Here is a 22,205-nt window from a genome sequence, read left to right on the forward strand (position 1 = left end):
TCATTCCCAAGTGTTTTGGATCACTCTCCATTCTGCACAAAAATAATACATGAAAATGAAACGCATCAAGACTCTGACGTTTAGACCAGTTTGCTAGCATTTGGTATCTGTGTTTTTTTTTCTACTAGACACAGGAGGCTAGGATCTGAGAAGTTACTCACCTGTGCAGTCTGGAGCAGCTTGATGGTAAGAGCAAGCCAATCAGGAAGCAGTATTTCCATGTCCAGGCTGAGTAGTGCTAGTGCCAGCATGGAACCTTTAAACTGCAAGAGCTGGTAAGATGCCATGCATCGGAGAAGCTGGTTGGTAAGCAGTGCTATGTGCTGTGATTTGTTCACTTCAGGCATCTGATCCAGCAGCTGAGGACTAGCAGCTAATGCCATGGCATGGAACTAAAAGTAAATTCAAATATTACAATGTTACAAAGTGGCATTTCAAAAACGAATTTCCATTGCACTATTCTACCATTGTAAACCGGTCAGAAGATGCAACACAATGTGCTGTAAATAAGTTCATAATTTGAAGTATCAAAATCCCCACAAATTAAAATAAATGTTTTTATGGTATAACATATTGGAATGTAGACAATCTTTAGGGAATTTTTTTTTCAGCTGAGGAACTATAAAATATAAAGAATAATAAAGAGACAAAACAGCAGCTTTTATTTTTTTTATTTCGAGGTTTACAACCACCTAGACTCGTTTTTGTTAAAACATCTTCCCAATTAAATAAGTATTAGAACTTACAATATGAAGGAAATCCAACGGTGTGGCCATGTGAAGGTCCCAGTTCAGTTTGTCCAGAATTATCCTCTCCATCCTAAAGACCTCAGCCGAAGAGCAGCCACAAGAGCTTTCCTTGATCAAGACCTTGAGGAGAGGAATCCGCTGAAGAGAAAAGACCAGTTTAGAATTCTGCGGTACATCGCTATCTACAATTTACACTATAGGATCTATAAGACGAATTAAACAGGGCCTTCATCACCTCTACTACAGTTTGTGGGATATATTGAAATTGAATACAATATAGGTACATATTAGGTATGCAGGTGTTTTGGTTACCATGCAACTTATATTATATATATTTTCCCCTTAAAGGAGCACTATTGTGCCAGGAAAACAACACTGTTTTTTCTGGCACTATAGTGCCCTGAGGGTGGAGGCACCTGGCTCTGGGGGGAGGAAGGGGTTAAGCTTACCTCTTTCTCCAGCGCCGGGCAGGGAGCTCTCCTCCTCCTCCTCCTTGGCTGAATGCGCATGCGCGGCAAGAGCCACACGCGCATTCAGCCAGTCTCATAGGAAAGCATTTACAATGCTTTCTTATGGATGCTGGCGTCTCACTGTGATTTTCACAGTGAGAAGCACGCAAGCGCCTCTAGCGGCTGTCAGTGAGACAGCCACTAGAGGCTGGATTAACCCAAATACACTCTGAAACTGCTATGTTTATAGTAAAAAGGATTAACCCTAGCTGGACCAGGCACCCGGACCACTTCATTAAGCTGAAGTGGTCTGGGTGTCTATAGTGGTCCTTTATATAATAGAGTAGGGTTTACACCTCCCCCCCCCCCTTGCTTTACAAATGTCAAGACATCACATCCTTATTCTTCAATTTACAGTCTGGTATAAACCGGAACTTGTCATATGCGACAAATCATCATTTATGTAAAACAATATGATAACAAAAACAAGGCTTGCTACTTTTTCTTTCACACACCCTCCATATGCAGCAGAGTGGAGGTATCCAAAGTTACTTAGAAATGTGCCCCCTTTGAATCCTTTGTAAACATAATCTAAAAACGAACATTTTCTAGCCGTGTACAGGTATATATTCATTCTAAAAGCTCAATTTACCATTTCATTAAAGCTCTTGTCTATGCATAATAAGAACTAAGATTTAGTTCATTCCTTAACACCTTAAGGACAGATGACGGATATATTCCGTCATGATTCCCTTTTATTCCAGAAGTTGTGTCATTAAGGGGTTAACGTTTTATTTAAAGGAACAGTAGAGTGTCAGGATTATAAACGTGTATTTCTGACACTATAGTTCTAATAGCACTATTTAAGCCCCCCGTCCCCCTGTCAGCAAGGCAGAAGGTATGTTTACTCACTTCTCTACAGTGGTGCAGGGGTTTCCTTGCCTGAGATCTAACTTGATTATCTCAGGAAATCCAATGCGTTCCCATAGGAAAGCATTAGGAAGCCATCACACATGCGCAATGAAACACAGTGCCAATCAACATCTCCTCACAAAGACACATTGAATCAATGCATCTCTGAGGAACATTCATCCGTCGCTCTGAGAGACTGCAACTAGAGAGGTTGTTAGACAGTAATGTAAACGTAACGGAACGTTTTTTCTCTGAAAAGGCAGTTTTTACATTAAAATGCCTGCAGAGGCAGGCAGTAAACTCCAGAACAACTACATTAAACTATAGTTGTTCTGGTGACTATTATGTCCCTTAATGAAAGGCAGGGCGTGGTGTACAGTTTTTAGCAATTAAAAGGTCAGCTAATCCACAGAGATAAAACAGGTTGCTAGCACTCAGTGGCCAGTTGTTGAAGGCAGAGTCTTACGGTGTTCATGACAACCTTGTTTAGATGAAGTTCTCAGATTCAAAAACAAAAACCATGTCCATTATTTGAGCTTAATGGAGGGATTTAATGCAGGAAACCAGTTGCCAACTGAAGATAACAATTCTTGATGGGTTTTTTCTTGTGTTTTTCTTTTTAAATAACCCAGGTAAACTAAGGAATTGTCTAAATTGATGGACACTTACCGTTTTCAAACCACTCGGTAAAACATGGTATAATTAAACCAATTAACATTAATTAGGCTACAAATAGACACATGAGTGAACATTAGACAGGCAAATGACAACCATTACACTTTATTGGGAAGAGGCAGTCAGCCCTCTAGAGGTAAAAAAGAATGTGATATTAGGAGGCTTACCTCATCTTCCTCAGAGGTTTTGGCTGCAAGGAAGAAGCAGCTGATGGCAATGCACCTCAAGTACTTTGGACGGGCCTAGAACGTCAATAACACAATGCAAGAGTTACAAAGTAGTATTACACCTTACTGCCATTCACAAGCTTGAAAGCAACACCTTCTAAGCATCTGCACCCACCATTTTATATTATATATCTATCTAATATGTTTTATGACAAATTCTGCAAATTACAGAAGACAACATGTAAAATGAATGGGTTACTTTGTCATTGTACACAGATTTACACTAACCGCTAGCTCATCCTACCTACCTTTATGGATAACACCTACAATTTATCCGAGATAATAGCGCTCAAGATGCCCCACCTGAGGGATTTTCGAAAAGCAAAATTCGCCATCAGACATTTGTGACTGTATATTTAATAATGGATGGGGGCTGTGCATTTTTTAACGGTTTTTAAGAACCTTATTTTAGAATGGTTATTTCCCAGAAATCTAAACACAAATGTCACATAAATAGTTCAATGGAATAAGGAACAAGCATAGCGGAATCAGACAAGCATAATATAAACATGTATGGAACAGCTAATATTTTTCAATGAAACTGAATTTTCTGGATAGTTTAAATCTAAACACAGTTGGATTATTTGCTACAACAGAAATGCTTCCTGTGAGCATTCGGATCAACCAATGCTTTATGCTTTGTATATACTCTCCAAAAATAAGCATGTCTGGGCATCACTGCCCCCTTGGCTTCCGTCCTGCACAAAATCAAACTGATTGTCTAACAGAATCTAAGGATTCACTTCAGCAAACATTCTATTTAGTCAGTAATATCAGCAATATAACTATGTTCCTGAAACCGTTAAAAACGTGAAGAGAGAGTGATTACAGGGTGAGCAAGTTGCTTTAACAGTGTGCATCTAGAGAGCACACTCCAAACGATCAATTTACAGTTTCCCAAATACAAGTCTAAAGTACCCACTTCCTGTGCTAGGGCCACATTTAGTTCCTGTTGGTTGTATGTGTAAACTATTGCTGATAAGAGCATGACACTTTATGCAAAGTGCCTCCATTCCATTCTACTAGGGATAGGGTTCAAACGAGTACCCATTATGGTTTCTGACAACAACTCACATTGGATAGTAAAGAACTTTGGCATATTCTACTCCACTACTAGCTGGAGGGCCAGAGTTGGAAACTCCTAATTTAGAACCTACATTCATATGGAAAAGGGGATAACTTTATACAGTTATGGGTAGAATAAGCAGCCAATTCTCTTGTTTAAAAAAAAAAAAAAAAAAAAAAAAGGGAAAGAAATTATATATATATATATATATATTTATATTTTAGGCTGTAGGAATTTAGCATAGTAACATCATTGTAAGCATTTACACATAAATGCTGGGCACATACTATACAACGGATTACATGTCCCATCATGCTGACTGGCTGAGCAATATGAGCAACTGTCCAGAAGCACTTGTGGTTTAAATGCCCAACTGCAATAAATTAAACAGCAAATAAATAAAAAAAAAAAGCCAAGTCATCACTACAGCGGAGTTGGATTTTTTTACCAAATCAGCAATTTTTGCCAAAATTTTGCAATTCAGAGTTTAGAGTAAAGAGTTCTGCATGTATAATGCCCCATTTGAGGACGCATATATTCTTACTATATCTCTGCAATGGTCCATAAAGAAAAAGCTTTCATTTAAAAACAGATTTAATACAGGCATGGATTCACCTTTACAGAAGCCAAAAAACGGTCCAAAATACTGATGGCCAGAGCAAGGGTTTCTGGGTAAACGAGGAACTGGTGCCTTAGTTTGGTCAGCCACTGGATCACTTCATCCCGCTGTTCTGGAGAAATAGCTATATCCTGTGAAAAAAACAAAACAAACAAAAAATAATGATTACAAACCGCTTTCCGATGCAAGATATCTCCAGCTAAATATGCCAGAGCTTCCTGTCCCAGCAGAGTGCTAACTTCATTACAATTAACACATTCAGACAACACTGAAACACACATCATGGTTCAGCATCGGATACATGCTCTTATCTTTCGCTATAGAAAACATGCTGGGAACAAAATGTATCAAATTTCTAACTAGAATAGGATTACTCTAACCCTAGTTTGTCTTTCATTCCCCCCCCCTTTCTTTACAGTGCTCTACTAGGCACTAGTTAACAGATTCCCCCACATTTCTGAGTAAAACACTGAAAAAGATATTAAATTTACCTGCAATCCTTCACCAGACGAGGTTCTTCCACACCTGTCCAATGTATGGCCGTGTCACTTCCTTCCGCTCTGTGATCCAATCAAATACTTCTCACAAAGAAGCATTGGATTAGACTATTTTGCCAGCTCAGAGGACGAGTGGTCTCTGAGCCAACAAAGGGAGGGAGGGACGGAGCAAGGGGGGGGGGGGGGGAAGGGGTGAGCTAAAAAAAAATAAAAAATTGCACTAATGAATAAATGTAGGAAGACAGGGAGGAATATAGAGAGGTGTGGAGGCCTAAAACAAGGCAGGGGAGGAAGAAGGGAGGTGACAAATGCTTCCAATTGCAGCCACTGCCTGCAAAGGTAGATGCTCACTATGTCTGTCCCCAGCATGCAGTGCACGCTAATGACAAATTCATTTTTACATTTAAAATTCACATTTCGCAGTCTGGAGGTCTTGGCTGCTAAAGTCACATGTGCTGGGGAGGAATGACTTTCGGCACTGAAAGTGCAGATTACTCTGGATGTGCACATACAGATTCATACCACTAGGACCACTTGAATTCACTGAAGTGGTTATGGTGATTAGAGTACCCTTTAAGAAAACATGAGGTTACGTATGGTATTAGGAGTACAAGGTAAATTTTTTCATGTAAAAACAAATATAAGTAAGCAAAGCCTAAAATCTGCCATATTTCCTTTTTTAACACTTGTCAGAAAGCCCTGTAACATTGTGGAAACATCATTTTAATGCATTTGTACAGTACACAGTTTAGACACCTTTAGAGCTTTGGAAACCTGATGTACGAAGTTCAAATCACACTATATCATGCTACACAACAAAGTATATGTGTGAGGTTCAGATTTGTGACCTGCAATAATTAACAAGAAGACATAACTGCAATTTTCCTAGATACATTGGATAACAAATATTACCACAAAATATATTTTATTATAAAATGTGGGTCACAATAGTTCCTAAGATTACTTATGACAGAAATGTTATAGTGGTTGTTTCTGGCTTATCACTAGTGGGTATGCCATCTAATAAAATGAAAAAAAAAAAACTCCGATTATCTGTAGGACAGGGTGAAAAATAAGTTCTATGTGACGAATTACACGAATAGTGGTTTAGAATCTCGCCAAATTCTCCTACTCTGTCCCGATTTCTGCCGTAAAAACCAAACAGAAAGAGGAAGCCAGGTGCATGTGGTTAAACAGGTCTTAAAACACAAGAGACAAGTAAAATTATTCATATAATGCACTACGGATATGGACTGAAAAATAAACCAAAGTGCCTGTCCCTTGTTTATTATACATGTTAACACAGAAATGAAGATATTCTAGGTCAATATAAAAACAAGAATCCAAAAAGTTAAGATAAATATTTAAGTTAATGGACAATTACTCTGCTTGTGTATACACACACACACACAATATAACGGACACCAATCTATACAGGCCCTAAGACGGTGAACAGGATACATTTATGAAAAGGACAATAGTAAAACGGTCAAATAAAACCAACTTGTAACAAGTAAATACTAGAACAGAGTATTCTTTATGAAGCATTGTTAATGTGTTGTAGACTATTGGTGGAAAAGGTCATTGGTACGTGAATCTTATCTGTTCCCTGTCTTTGTATTTAATGAATGTCCTTCGGTTTCGCAATGTTTGTCCTCCAGTTTATTAGTTGGAGTATTGTTTACGATTCTCGTACAGGCTATGCCGGTTCAACCTCTATATCATCTAACTGCTGCATGATTAAGACACTCTCTGACAGTTACTTTGGAGCAAAGTTCAACGTTATAAAGTTTGGTATCACATAGAATTGCTGTTATAACAAGCTTTTCATTTACCACAAATGATATACATACCAAATAGAATTAAAACACAAAAAATAAAATGCATGATTAGGTGCAGGTAGGCACATAATTCTCAGGTAGTCCTACTCTATTATCCACTCCCCAAAGAAAATCTATTTGCCCTTTGCTATGGAAGATGCATGACAAAGTACAGTATTTTTCTTAAAGGGACACTATAGGCACCCAGACTACTTAAGTCGTCTGGGTGCAGTGTCCCAGGTCCCATAACCCTGCAAAGGTAATTATCTGAGTTTTTAATAAACTGCAATAATTATCTGCTAGGGTTAACTCCACCTCTAGTGGCTGTCTAGAGGCAGTGTCGTGAGCAGACTTTTGGTCACCTGACGCTGAAGGTCCTCACGCTATACAGAAGGACATCCAGTGTCATGTAAAACCCCATAGGAAATCATTGTACATGCTTTCCAATAGGGAAGTACTAATGAGAGAGTGGCCATCACCAAACATGCGCATTATGTCTCCCCCGCTGGCTGACGGTGGGGGAGGAGCAGAGACGGAGACTGATCCAGTGTCAAGGGACGTCGGTGCTGGAATCGGGTATGTGACACAAGGGGTTTTAAACCAATTCTGCACCGCAAGGGGGTGCCAGATAGGGGGGCACTATATACAACTTTGTATTTCTGGCACTATAGTTTCCCTTAAATATAAAGGGGGCAGGCATGAAAGCTATACAAAGATAAAAATTAAAAAAAAGATATAAAAGACCAGAATTTCACAATTAGGTCAAAAGCATTACAAGTTCGAGATTCTAGAGTACAGAGCCAAAACATCAAAACTTGTTTTATTGTTCAAGTATTTATGGACTGCCCAGTATACCTACTATGCATTATTTTCTATAGGATATTGCAAAATATAGTTCTGCATAATATCCTTTCACTTTACTTAAGGAAAATCAACTGGGCATAGAGGCATTCGGCCTGTTGTGAGGCCTGTTGGAGGGGGTGAAGGAATCTCGTAAAATTTAGAAACCCCAGGGGAATAAGCTTTCAACAACCTTTTCATTGGCTCAACTGTAACACATTACTTGAGTATCAGAGGCATTAAAATGGCCGATCGTAAGCTTTTTGTCAACTAGATACTGATAAACACGGAATAAAAACAGGAAGATTAAACGTAGCGTTGCTGTGATAAAGACTAGTGAATGCTAGGAAAAAAAAGTTGAAAAAGATTAAATTCAGAGCTTCCTACCCTGAGAACGGCTGCAGAGGGGTTTAAATTTCAGAACAAAAAGCTTTACACAAAAAAAAAAAAAGAAAAGGGATTTATTTTTATCAGCACATCACATTTTGCTAAAACTTATATTCGGACATATCATTTAATTTGTATAAAAAAAACATTACTTCAGAATGCAATAAGTTCTAAGTGTTACAAATCGTACAGTCAGAGAGAGATCCCACCAAGCTGGCAGAGTGTTTACCAAACTACAAGTGGGGAATTTGGCCATTTAAAAAGAAATAGTCACCTCTCAGTATTTTTAAAGGGACACTATAGACACCCAGAACATTTGACCTCATTGAAGTGATCTGGGTGCAATGCCCCTGTGCCCTTAACCCTGCAATGTGAGCAGGTCAAAAATTGACAGTTCTGTCTGCTGACTAGGCAGATCAGCATGGATACACACCTGACAATGATGCAGGCCTATCCACTAAGAGAAGACAACGCAGAAAGTATTGTGGCAGAGTCCTGAGCGGATCTAATAATATGTTCATTAATGGATAACTGACAAAGGCCTTGATTTAATATTTTTTTGCTAAACTTTTAAAATTAAATTTTTTTCTTACAAAATATCAAAATATCCCAGTCATATTGGAAACAAGTAGAAGAGTTGATACAGGGGCCACAGGGTGCATCTTAGAATATAAGGTTGAAACCTTTTTACCAGGGCCAGATTAAGAGCCCAGTGGGCCTGGTGCTGACAATTATGATGGGCCTATTTACAGAATCTTATCGACCTAAAACGGTCATACCACCCAAGCGTCATGTATCTGATGGAGATGGTGTTGGAGGGAAACATAGGATGCAGCTATAAGAAAACACATACTCTATGCTAATCTCTCTCTAATTTATGCTTTCATCTTTCAAGTAAATCCATACCCCCTAACAGCAGTGTCCAGTGAAGCAGGAAGTCAATGGGCGGGGTAAAAGGATGGGTCACTGGTGAATCACGTCACCATACCTGCCAAAAGGGGAGGATATGCCCAAAAAGGGGGCATGTCCGTCCAAAGAATTTGAAGGACAGCCTGGCATGTATGCAGGCTGCCCGCCAATCCTGCAGGCTGTCCAACTAAGGGCATACTATGCAGGCAGCACTCTGAGCTTGACATAAATGCGTCCAATGATGCGCTCACTCCATGCTTTCTAAGGACTGTCCCCTAGCACTCGCTGGTCCACTTGTCTCATTATCTTCTTACTAGCAGGCAGAAGTTCCTGGTATACAGTCTGAGATAGAGAAAGGGTGTATGTAGTGAGTGTAGAAGAAAGGAGGGGACATACCACAGTGTTAGAGAGACCAACGTCTGCATTACCTAAACTAATTTTATTGTCAGCCAGTCCACACAAGTTTTGTTCCCATACATCCCTCTTAAGCTTCCAAACTTAAAGGGACACTATAGTCACTATAGTCACCAGAACAACTACAGCTTATTGTATTTGTTCTGGTAAGTATAATCAGTCTATTCAGGCCTTTTGCAGTAAACACTGTCTTTTCAGAGAAAATAACTCCACTGGCCACTCCTTAGATGGCTGCTAGAGGTGCTTCCTGGTGCAGTACTGCCTAGTGTGCAGCACTGCCATTCAGTGTCTCCACCCTCTGCATGCAGACACTGAACTTTCCTCATAGAGATGCATTAATTCAATTTATCTTTATGAGGAGATGCTGATTGGCCAGGGCTATGTTGGACTTGTGCTGGCTCTGCCCCTGATCTGCCTAGTTGACAGTCTCAGCCAATCCTATGGGGAAGTATTGTAATTTGCTCAGACCACCACTTCTGATGATGTCAGCAGACAGTCAGTTCAGAGGCAGAGCCAGCAGCTGCAGACTTGAATACAAGTTATATTTTACTATACTTAGGGAGGCAAGAACTGAAACATTTGGGGACACTAAGACACTAGGGACACAGAGACATGGGAACACAGACACTGGGAGACTAGGGGACACTGGCTGGGAGCCAGACACTTGGGGACACTGGGAGACATGGGGACAGTTGTGGACATATACATGGGGAGACTGGGACATATAGGGACACTGGGAGACATGGGGACACTAGGCACACTGAGACACTAGAAACACAGACACTGGGAGACATGGGGACACTGCAACATTTGGGGACACTAAGACATTAGGGACACAGAGACATGGGAACACAGACACTGGGAGACTAGGGGACACTGGCTGGGAGACAGACACTTGGGACACTGGGAGACATGGGGACAGTTGTGGACATATACATGGGGACACAGAGACATGGGGACACTGAAACATTTGGGGACACTAAGACACTAGGGACACAGAGACATGGGGACACAGACACTGGGAGACTAGGGGACACTGGCTGGGAGACAGACACTTGGGACACTGGGAGACATGGGGACAGTTGTGGACATATACATGGGGACACTGGGACATATAGGGACACTAGGCACACTGAGACACTAGAAACAGACACTGGGAGACATGGGGACACTGCAACATTTGGGGACACTAAGACACTAGGGACACAGACACTGGGAGACTAGGGGACACTGGCTGGGAGACAGACACTTGGGGAAGCAGAGACATGGGGACACTGAAACATTTGGGGACACTAAGACACTAGGGACACAGAGACATGGGGACACAGACACTGGGAGACTAGGGGACACTGACTGGGAGACAGACACTTGGGGACACTGGGAGACATGGGGACAGTTGTGGACATAGACATGGGGACACTGGGACATATAGGGACACATGGGGACTCTAGGCACACTGAGAGACATGGGACACAGACACTGGGAGACTTGGGGAGACAGACACTAGGGACACTGGCTGGGGGACATGGGGACACTGGGAGAAATGGGGACATAGTGTCTGTGTCCCAATGTCTCAGTGTCTCCCAATGTCCCTATGTCTCACAGCGTCCCCATGTGTCTCAGCATCCCCATGTGTCTCAGCATCCCCATGTGTCTCAGCATCCCCATGTGTCTCAGTGTCCCCATGTTTTCCAGTGTCCCCAAGTGTCAGTGTTCCCAGGTCTCCCAGTGTCTGTTTCCCCATATCCCGTAGTGTCTGTGTCCCCTAGTGTCTGTGTCCCCTAGTGTCTGAGTGTCCCCGTATGTCTCTCAGTGTCCCCATATGTCTCTCAGTGTCCCCATATGTCTCTCAGTGTCCCCATATGTCTCTCTGTGTCCCCATATGTCTCTGTGTCCCCATATGTCTCTGTGTCCCCATATGTCTCTCAGTGTCCCCATATGTCTCTCAGTGTCCCCATATGTGTCTCAGTGTCCCCAAGTGTCTCTCAGTGTCCCCAAGTGTCTCTCAGTGTCCCCAAGTGTCTCTCAGTGTCCCCAAGTGTCTCAGTGTCCCCAAGTGTCCCTACTATCTTTCCCCCCCCCATCCCTCACTTACTATAGAGCTGTTGTCTGGACTCTGTGCTGTGTTGCTGCTCCCTCATGGATCAGTGAGTAGTAGAGAGGCGCAGGGATATTCTGTAACTTCCTATACCTGCCTCTCTCCACACACAGTGACCCCTACTGGCCGGTGCTGGTATTGCAGAGTAATCTCCATTTATTCTGAGAAAAATACCTGCATTTGTATTGCTGGTATTACTGAAATACCGGCACGGCCAGACAGCCTCAAATACCGGCTGTGCCAGTAAAATACCAGTCAGGTGGCAAACCTAAGAGTAGTGTGTAAAAAAACATTTTTTTAAATGGGCCTATTCCATGGGCGTGGGTCTGGAGCTGCAGCTCCATCAGCCCCTATGTTAATCCGGCCCTGCTTTTTACTCAAACTTTTACCTCCTAACATGCCACGGTGTATATCTAAACTAACATTCAACATCCTCTCCTCGGCCTCCACGTTATTAGCACGTCAGTGGAAAACCCCAACGATTCCCTCCATAGCGGAAGTAACCACATGTTGTTTCCACAACACTGGACTATGAGACAATAGTGTGGCACCAACTGAAAGTGGGTACAGGGAGCACCACAGCAAAATAACTTTGGACAGCTTATGTAGAGGGACGGGCCCCTAGATAATTCCCTACAGTAGCCAAAAGAGACAGATCGAAGACGATTGAGCAGGTTGAGACATCCCAGTGAAGACATACTAGTTACATTGTTAGACCCAGTTACTCCCCCCACCCCACACGGTAGATAGCCACAAAAGGAAGGGTTATGATCCATCTACATGGGAGCGCAACGAGGAATATCACATGGTGGGAAAGAGGGAACAATAACTCCCCAATAAAACATAGTACTGTATGACCTCCGGGACAAAGGCCTAAAGAGGTGGCAATAAACTAGGGACAGGACAGGAGCAAAGGGGTTGAGGGGAAGGGCACAAATGCGAGCGACCCTAATTCCTTCATAGGACACCCCGCCTTGTGCCCCAACACCAGGCACCTGCGTTCCGCCCACACTCTGATTCAACAACATTACACCGAGGTTGATCACCTAACGTTACAGAAAGGCGATTGCACATGTGATGTTTAAACTATGCTATACAACGCTATGTACAGATGTGATATACACTGGCTTATCTGCAATTTCACCTATCCCCTTTTCCTTTCTGTACCCCCAATAAAATAAAAATTGTCAAATTGGAAAAAAATATATATACGTATATATATCAGAATATCAAGAAATATATCATATATAAAATGTATCCTTATTTAAAAAGTAGCAAAATTATTAAAATATTTTTCAAAAAATAGTCAACTATGAAATAGTTTAAAAAGCTTATCCAATATTATTACAAAATCAAGGCCAAAGTGAGTTATGAGAAATAAGAAAATAAAACAAATTAAATAATTTTAAAAAATTAAATAAATAAATAAATAAATAAAACTATCAGGGAAGAAGTAACCTAGAACCTTATAAATATTCAAACTAGGACACAAGGATACACAAAAAGATAGACAATGTAAAATAACTCCTGCATTTAAAGAATTACTTAAAGGAACACTTAAGTATCAGGAATACAAACATGTATTGAAAAAGCAAGTGTCCAGCTGACCTGTTAGAGGAGTAAAAGATGAGTTTACTCATCTTCATTCCAACACCACGCAGGTCTCATTGTGGCTGCCCTGCCTCCTTGGCTGAGATCAACAGACTTGATGATTTCAGACCATTCAATGCTTTTCCATATGAATGTATTGGGAGGCTATTGCACATGCGAGGCAAAACACCACGCTGTGCCAGTCAGCATCTCAGTATAGAGATGCATTGAATCAATGCATCTATGGGGAACGTTCAGCGTTTCCACGCTTTGCATGGAGGCACTGAACGTTCGTGCTGCACACTATGAAGCACCTCTAGTAACCATCTGAGTGACTGTCACTAGAGGTGTTCCTAGGCAGGAAACACTGCCATTTCTCTGAAAAGGCAGTGTTTACATTAAAAAGCCTGCTGCAACACATTATACATACCAGAAAAACTACATTAAGCTGTCGTTGTTCTAGTGACTATAGTGTCATTTTAATAGGGTTTAGTGTTCTAATCCGGTAAATGACAATCTTAATTGATACCTCCTTCACATTGTCCATTAATTACAGAAAAGTCACCAAATTAAATACATTTATTATTTTATGCAAAAATATAACAGTTTCCATTTTTTAATCACAACGTGACAGGTAGGAAACAAGATTAGGCATGCTTTTCTTGCCGCTTTCTTATAACAAACATGTTATATCATTCTTTGTCTGACAGTTAAACTATTGTTCATTTTACAATTCTGGAATTACAAAGTCTACTTTTCAATTGTGTTGTACTGGCATGTACTGCAGAAGCCAATTAAAAGGAATCCAGGAATTCAAAATTCACTACAGCACAAAGCATGCCTCTAGGACAAATCTATTATATACATACATAAAGGCAAGAAATCTTAATATTCTATACCAATATACATACCTGCAAACTTCTTAAAGAAGTTGACTAAGAGACACTTTAAAATTTTAACTTGTTCACCTCTTTCCATCCAACAAGTATATAAATGCTAACTGCAAAGCATTGCAAAATTACATTAGCCAATGGAGAGGAGAGTCACCTTTTTTGCTATGGTTTACCTATTTCCATCCGCATCTCTGCAGAGGGACTATAAATAGCAGCTCTATTACTCCTTCTACATTCTAAAGCAACATTTGTAAGTCAAAGCTTTCGGCTGTATTCTAGCAGCTCTGACAGGATCATTCACTAAATTGAGAATTTAAAGGGAATCTCAAGTTGGAGAATGTTTCCAGTTCGGCCATTTTGATCTCCAAGTTAGCTACGGTATGTTTTCAGTTTGGCTGCAGCCTGAAACATAGAAACATGGTGTAACTTGATATAATGTCTGTGAGCGTTATGTCAAAGTATAGACATTATCATAATATGTTGTTGGTATTTTTACGACGAGAATGGCATTTTGTCATGTTTATAGTTTTCTGACAAAATTGTATTTCTGCTTCAATGCCAATATTTCGCACACACTCACTAAATGTTAATCTCTAAAGCAGTTTATATACATAATATGTAAACTTACACTTAGCAATTTGTTTGCCAAGTATTCCAGAACAACAATCTATACATAAAACTGCTGTTTTACCCTTTATTTACATGGTACCCAAGTCTTCCATGTTTTAAAGGAATGTTATTTACTTTTTAACCCCTTTAGAACGGAGGCAATTGTACAAGTTCTGACCAAAACAAAGCCTAGCATTTAAGTTACAGGTTTGTTCAACCATAAATTTACTGCTTTTATATTAATTTCACCAACACTTATTATAGATCATTTTGTTCAGGAGAAAAGGGGCTTTCATTTAATTTTCTAATATGTTTATAGAATTTTTTTTTTATATATGAATAAAATAACAACATAAATAAAAAAAAAAAACAAGTGGAAGAACTTAAATATTATTTAAGGCAGGGCTGTCTAACCTGTGGCCCCCAGATTTCTGCACAACTCTAAATGTAATAACATTGTTAGCTTTTACTGCAAAAAAATAAAAAACACAATTATTTATTTGTTTAATGCAATGTCCCACAAGTACAACAGCATCCCCACCTACAGATTTTATAGGGATTTTTTTAAGTTACACGGTCAAATATGGGGCTTGAATATTGCATTTTCTCTAGAGTGTGGGTTGTCAGGCAAGTCCCTTAGTATAGAAATATTCAAATCACATAATTATGTCAAAATAATACATACATAAAGATGGGCATAGAATTATATCAATTTCATTCCAAGTATATTTTGATAATATTTACTTTTTCCTCATTCCAAATCTGTATTTTTTTGAAGTGCAGAGTTAATTACATAAAACATTACTGATGTATGACATGACATATTTTACACGTGAAAGATAAGAAGTCAATGTATACTGTACTTTATTTTTTTAAAGAATCAAAACAAACAACACAACACAGGAGGAATCTATAAGCAAGAATACGTGACTGAATGAATTACTTTCAGGAATAGATATGCTGGCCTATGTGGCAAGTTTTAAACCACTGGAACCAAGTACTTCTGAATGGCGCCGCACCACAAGAACAATAGAACCAATAGGGTGTCAACGGTGGTACTGGGTACGGGTAAAAGTCCCCATCATCTGATACCCAATGCAGGAAGGCTGATGAATCCCGCTGTAGTGTAGAGTAAAAGTGGCGTCAAAGCAAGGAGTTCCGCCAGTTCATGGCAGGTCAGGACTGTCTTCCAACCCCAGGCCTGTGTGAGGGCTAGCATCGCTAGTCCACGGACTTGGGAGCCCCTTGGGATCAAGTCCTTCCCCTTATTGGGGTGGGCTGAGAGTCGAGATGTTAGGCGCCTTTTAGAGCGGGCAGGCGATCCTCCGTTTGAGTGGTAGATGACTGGAGGCTACGCCTCGGTGGGCGGACTGTAGAGTGTTGTGGCACTTTTGTGGTGGGAATGCCTGGAGGGTTCTCCCTCTGTTCAGGCAGCTCTCCCCCCTTGGTTACCTTAGTTTTCCCAGGTTGGGTAGCTTGTGCATGAGTTTGTAGCTTTAGCCAGAAGTCCTGGAATATCACGTGCAGCCTCTGCAGGATAGATTCCAAGGGGTCATAGTGAGGCAGAGGTATGTTCCACTTGGGAATATGACAGCTGCCATCTTTGATTCTCATGAGCAATTTGCCCCCTATGCAGGCAATAGGGACTGCTTGTGCCATGCCTCTGGCAGTCCAGTGGGGACTGGGATATCCCAGCGACGACAGCAGCCACCTCTGCCCAGCTTCAACACCAGCAGGCCGCAACGGTGCTCCCAGGTGAGTAGGAGTAAGTTTGAGGGCTTGTTTTATTCCCCGGTGCACTCGCAAGCTGGGTAGTACACGGTGGTGCTTGTGGAGGCTCAGTGATCGGGGGTAAGCCGCAAAACCCTGCAAGTAGTGTGGGAGCCTCTGCAGCATGCAGTCCAATTGCAGGCATTCTGTCAATCTCGCAGATCCGCGTCATGTGTGGTGTCATCGCTATCACATGAAGCGGATGGGCAGGATTGGCTGCAGAAAGATTGTCTTGGTTGCTGTGAGGGTAAGTACCCGGGCCATAGGGTTGGCCGATCATTAAGGCTCGCTATGCAGCACTACGGTGTTAAATCTCTCTTTTTGTAGGACAGCATAGCACGCCCTTCGTCGGTAAAGGGTTAAATAGAAATAATTAGTTTTAACTACTGGAACAAGAGTACACACTTGTGCCAACCATGATTAACATAATGCTGGCAGGTATCTCTGCTCCCACTGTCATCTGATGACTAAGTAAGACTGAGATAACTATGCAAATATTGACCATTATTAGTTTATATAGAAAGCCAAGCGGTAGCTTCGGGTGGCATCACTAATGCTTACTGTTATTCATTAAAGCTCAACGGATTTTAATACACTGTGGCTAACAGGTTTGATTGTGAACCAATTTACATGTAGACAAGTGAAGACTGAAATATAATAAAACATAACTGAGGATTGTCAACATTTATATTGCCTTTGTATAGACATGTATCTCTCAGCAGATTCAAAAAAAAAAAAAAAAAAAATGATTTGAAAAAAAAAAGAAATGCCAACGATTTAAAATATCCATACAACATTTTTAAAAATCAATGCAGAACATGAATAGAATATCTAAACAAAAAAATGAAAAATAATTAAATAAAGAAAAAATCAAATAAAACAACTGAAGCAGTTAGATGAACTGAAATTGAACACTTAAAATACCAAAAAACAGGAAGTTGTAAATATATTATTATTTCTATAGCGCCAGCAATTTCTATAGCGCTGTATGATAAAGAATACTTAAAAAACTGCTGCATTGGTCAACTGAAAGGAAAGTACCTACTTTACCAAGGGAGAGGCAAGAGGATTCTTAATCAGTGAGCATACCTGAAAGGCTTTCAGAGGTTTTTTTTTTTTTTTTTTTTACTTCCTAACTAAATTTCTAAGTATGTTCAAACTTCCAATTGTTGGTAGATCTTTAAACAATGCAGGAACTACATTAAAAAAAAAAGCGCCACTCTTACAGCATGTTGGACTCTTAGTAGAAAGGTACTATGGTATGAACAAGGAGTTCAAATTTCTTAAAGCAGTATTGTCACTGTCTGGGCACTTTGCAGAATTTTACCGTGACATAGCCGCTGGGGGGGTCTGGTGGCCACGGAAAGTGAGTTCTGTTTACCTTAACCGGTCCCTTGATAGGTGTAGAAGCCTAATAAAAAATAACCAAATTCTGTATTCGGCACATATTTATAAAGAGCCAACAAATTCCAGAGCGCAATACAATAGGTGGACTAACAAATGGCTGCAACAAGACCAGTTGGACTTACAGGAACAGGCGCTGATGACCCTGCTCAAACGAGTTTCCATTTTAAAAAGGAATGGAAAAAATATCAAGAATTTATAAGTATACAAGATGATTATATATAACGGATTGAGTTTGCAGTGAAAAGGATTTAAAAACCCTATTAGCAATGCATTTTCCACAACATAGCTTTCTACCAAATATTTTGTCTATTATAATCTGTGTTCAGAAGGTGTCAAATAGATGCACAAGTGGAAGTGTCTATGGCTGTCAGCTTCCCTTACACTGTACATACATATTAGTTTCTACAACATTGAAAGCATCACTGGTAAATTGCGGTACCGTTCTCCGGCCTAGAAGTCTCTCCTCTGTTTCTGGCTGTAATTGATGTAACATTTGTCAGCTGAGATAGTGTGGCGAAAGTGACCTCGCCACTGGTTTTTGGAGAGGCCTGTTTGCCAGCCTTTTACCCCAGGACTATGGCCCCTGGGGGTATTGCCCTTTGTAAACGTTATTTGGGCATATTGGATTGTAACACACTTTTTCTGCCCCTTTAATTCCATGATAAAATGTGCCTCTTGCCCTCCCCCTTTTTCCGGTCTATTGTTTCTCCAGCAGGGCGTTGTCCCAGGGACAATGCCAGACCAGTTTAAACTGGCTGCTTTGTCCCTCCTCAATCTCTCATCAGCCCTTGCTAAACCGTAACCCCGTGGTGATTTTATTCTGTTCGTGGGATCTGAGCGCTGTTCAGATATATTGAGTGCTCATATCCAAGCTATCTGGGGATAGGTTGAATGTGGGGGTTCTGTTCAGTATAATAGGAATTATGTATTTTACTGTTGTTGTAAATTGAGATATACCTGGAGATAATTAAGTTACCACACCCACTTAAGCCAATTACCTCCAGGAGAAGATAGACCGACTGCACAGCCTAAATCTGTGGAACTGTTTTGGGCAGGAAAGCCATGCTTGCAGTCGGTCAAATAGGACTTCCACCCATCTTTTGAACCACTGGACCAAATTGTATGATTTTTTTTTATATGTTTGTATACGGATTGTGCTGGTTCGGAATATGTAACTTTTATGGAAATTGCATGTATGGCTTGGAAGTTTTGAATATTGTGTAACACTGTATATTTTCCTGAGGGTTTGTGTGTATTAGCTGAGAGTGTCTGACTGTACTGTACGTTGTTGATTGGCTCTTCCGCAAGGTCCATGTGGGTGGTAACCTTGTGGAGAAATGTGTATAAAAGAAGCGATAAAGCTCAGTCTGTTCGTGCTTACACTCCAGAACTGTGTGTCATCCTGTTATTGGAGGGAAAGAAGATTTGCTCCTGTGTCTGCTGCTCCAGCTTGCAGGAGATTTAAGGGAAGAAGGCTTGCTTCTCTGTCTGCTGTTCCAGCTTACAGGAGATTCACCAGGGAAAGTCCTGTCTGATTGACAGCTAGGGGATGTGACAAAGTTAATTCATAAAAGTGCTAATTTGTATTGAAATTGTCACTTTTTGCAAAATGGAAAAAAAAATGTCAAAAAAAGGACTTCACGGAGGACGCCATCTCTCAGAGCTCCGGAGAAAAAACATTCTAATCGGCTAAAAATGCAAAGCATCCTGCGAGATACACGGCCCCTGACAAGCGAGGCAGCTCCAGCGTAACCTGCTGAACACACAGATGCCCTTCTTTTCCACCCCGGGCAGAAAACCCCGAAAACGAGGCACCAAGGCCTACCTCGAGTGCGGACAACCGGCAGAGCTCGCCTGGGGATACGATCCGCGATACACGCCGGACTGCCACGGACAAACAGAGGCAAGTGAAATGGGGCGAAGGTCGCAAAAGCAACCTCCTCTCAACCCGAAAATGCAGCGAGATATCAGCCTCATGCTGCAATCCTCCTCTTCCCCAATGACTCCGGCGCCCCGCGAGCCATCACCTGCCTCCTCAACGGAGGGAGCCCACGCGGACATTACCCCCTCCAATGCCCATCCTCCGGAGGCAACATTAAGGGCAGGGGACCACACTGATATGCTCCCCTCCAACACTCACTCCCCGATAGCACTACCGACGACAGGGGGCCACTCACCTGCCTCTAAAAATGACATACAGGAAATGCTCACCGGCCTGCAAAATAACCTGAAACGAATGTGGGAGGCTGATCTAGCAGCACTCACCACGGAAGTACACTCAGTGACAGCCCGCACACAGGCAACTGAAACAGGCCTGACAGACCTGAAACAGGACTTTCACACCCTGAGGGAAACAGTGCTGAATCTACAATCAACACAAGCCTCAATGGCCAGGCAACTAAATATACTGGACGACAGAGGCAGGAGAAAAAATGTAAAAATAAGGGGAGTCCCAGAGAACATACAACTAGAAGAGCTGCCCCATTTCGTCAGGCGCCTTGTGGCGACAGTCCTACCTCACAAGGGGGCCAAGCAGTTTGTCTTTGATGGCGTATACAGAATAGCAAAATCGCCCCGTGCTCCCACGTCAGCGCCACGAGACCTCATCCTACGCTGTTGTACCATGACTGATAAAATGGGACTAATGGCGGCATTTCGGGGACGGACCCCCTACAAGTTCGAGAACTGTCAACTCTCCCTATTTCAGGACTTAAGCAGAGAAACACTCATATGGCGTAAAGCGATGAGACCAATCACAACCTCCCTCCAGGAAGCAGGCATTAACTACAGGTGGGCGACGCCAAAGACCCTGTGGATAACTAAAGAAGGGACACATTATAAAATATCAGACCCCACTGAGGGACCGGCACTGCTAACGACTCTGGGACTACAGACCCAAGGCTTGACCACCACCCCCAGCCTCGGACAGAGGACAGCGAGAAGCGGAGGGGCATCAGACCCCAGGGGACCACGCGACGATACGACCTGAATCAACATCAACTCCTACCTACCCCGGCCGGGGACAATGGGACATTTCTAGTTCAACAGTTGGCCCTAACGCCCAAGACGAACTGTCCTATCACCAACCGCCACGCGGTTAAACACACTCCGGGACTCTTTTACTATAACACCTCTTCCCTCCCCCCCCCCAACCCCAGGGTCACAGGGGAACTGCTTGCAACAGAGCCCACACAAGACCTAAATGGATCGGCACATACAAACGACACATACATGCAGGGACTCTGCTGGACGGCACAGGCGGACCACCACTACATGGCCCAACATTGACATCTATAGACTCGCACTAGCTGACACTACTCATGAACGGACGTGTACTGTGCAACTAGACCACTCACTATTAGACCTAGCCTAGCGAGGCACCACACAGCGTAACACCTACACAATTAAGCCATGGACATACGCAATTAGCCTAGCCACTCATAGGGTATATTCCCTCAGTGTCCCTCCAGATAGAAGTCGAAGTCTTTAGAAGTTAATAGACCCAACATCCACTACCAACCAACACTAACAGGTTACGCTAGTGGTGCTACTGACTGTAGAGCGACATACCCACTTTTATTACCATACGATCACATGCCGATACAACCCGACAGTCCTGCTATAACTAAAAATGTGTTTAATGTACCTTGCTAAAGTTTTTTTTTCTTTCTCGTAACTTGACTACAGTGTTACTAACTTAACATAGCCTCTACGGCACAAGTTTGTGAAACTCGTACATTTTGTACTGAAAATAAAGATTTACAAAAAAAAAAAAAAGGACTTCACAAATAAAGCACTTCAGCAAGCTAAAGTGCTTTAGGCATTTGAGTGTTCCTTTAAAAAAAATTTTTTCTTTGAAATAAGAATGCATTACCAAGATTGATCCTCTCATGTAGCAGTAATTGATATCTGACACAAAACAATAAAAAAAAAAATGGTTTTCTAAACGGAGCCCGACCTGTCTCTTGTAACCCCATTATCCTAATTGCTTTCTAAAAGGTATCAAATGATTTGGTGAACGGAGGATATAAAAACGTGCCAATTTGCTGGCTTAAACTTTATTCTGCTTATTGAATGGTAAGTCATTCAACCTATCCATCTGCCAATACCAATAGGAGGTCAGACTTTAAAAACCACGAAAGATTCCATGAATCCTTCTGCACATATGCTGTTTTTCTACACCGGAATTGATGAAAATCACTTGTACATGCACAGTATCAAATGCCAATTCGTTCATACCAAATGGTGTATCTGGCATAATATGTTTGACAATG

General features: G+C 41.6%; 1 protein-coding gene across 1 annotated transcript in view; it reads right to left on the minus strand.

Moving 5' to 3' along the window:
- The window catches only part of CCNI (cyclin I), a 29,902-nt gene that overhangs the window by 2,040 nt on the left and 5,657 nt on the right, over positions 1-22,205 (minus strand). Inside the window, exons 3-6 of the mRNA XM_063458698.1 lie at positions 4,694-4,828; positions 2,953-3,027; positions 747-887; positions 162-392 (exon numbers count right to left, since the gene is read on the minus strand). Coding sequence (XP_063314768.1) covers positions 162-392; positions 747-887; positions 2,953-3,027; positions 4,694-4,828 — 582 coding nt within the window. The remainder of the gene's footprint in view (positions 1-161; positions 393-746; positions 888-2,952; positions 3,028-4,693; positions 4,829-22,205) is intronic.

Source organism: Pelobates fuscus, chromosome 6 (assembly GCF_036172605.1).
Source record: "Pelobates fuscus isolate aPelFus1 chromosome 6, aPelFus1.pri, whole genome shotgun sequence".
NCBI classification, from domain to species: domain Eukaryota; kingdom Metazoa; phylum Chordata; class Amphibia; order Anura; family Pelobatidae; genus Pelobates; species Pelobates fuscus.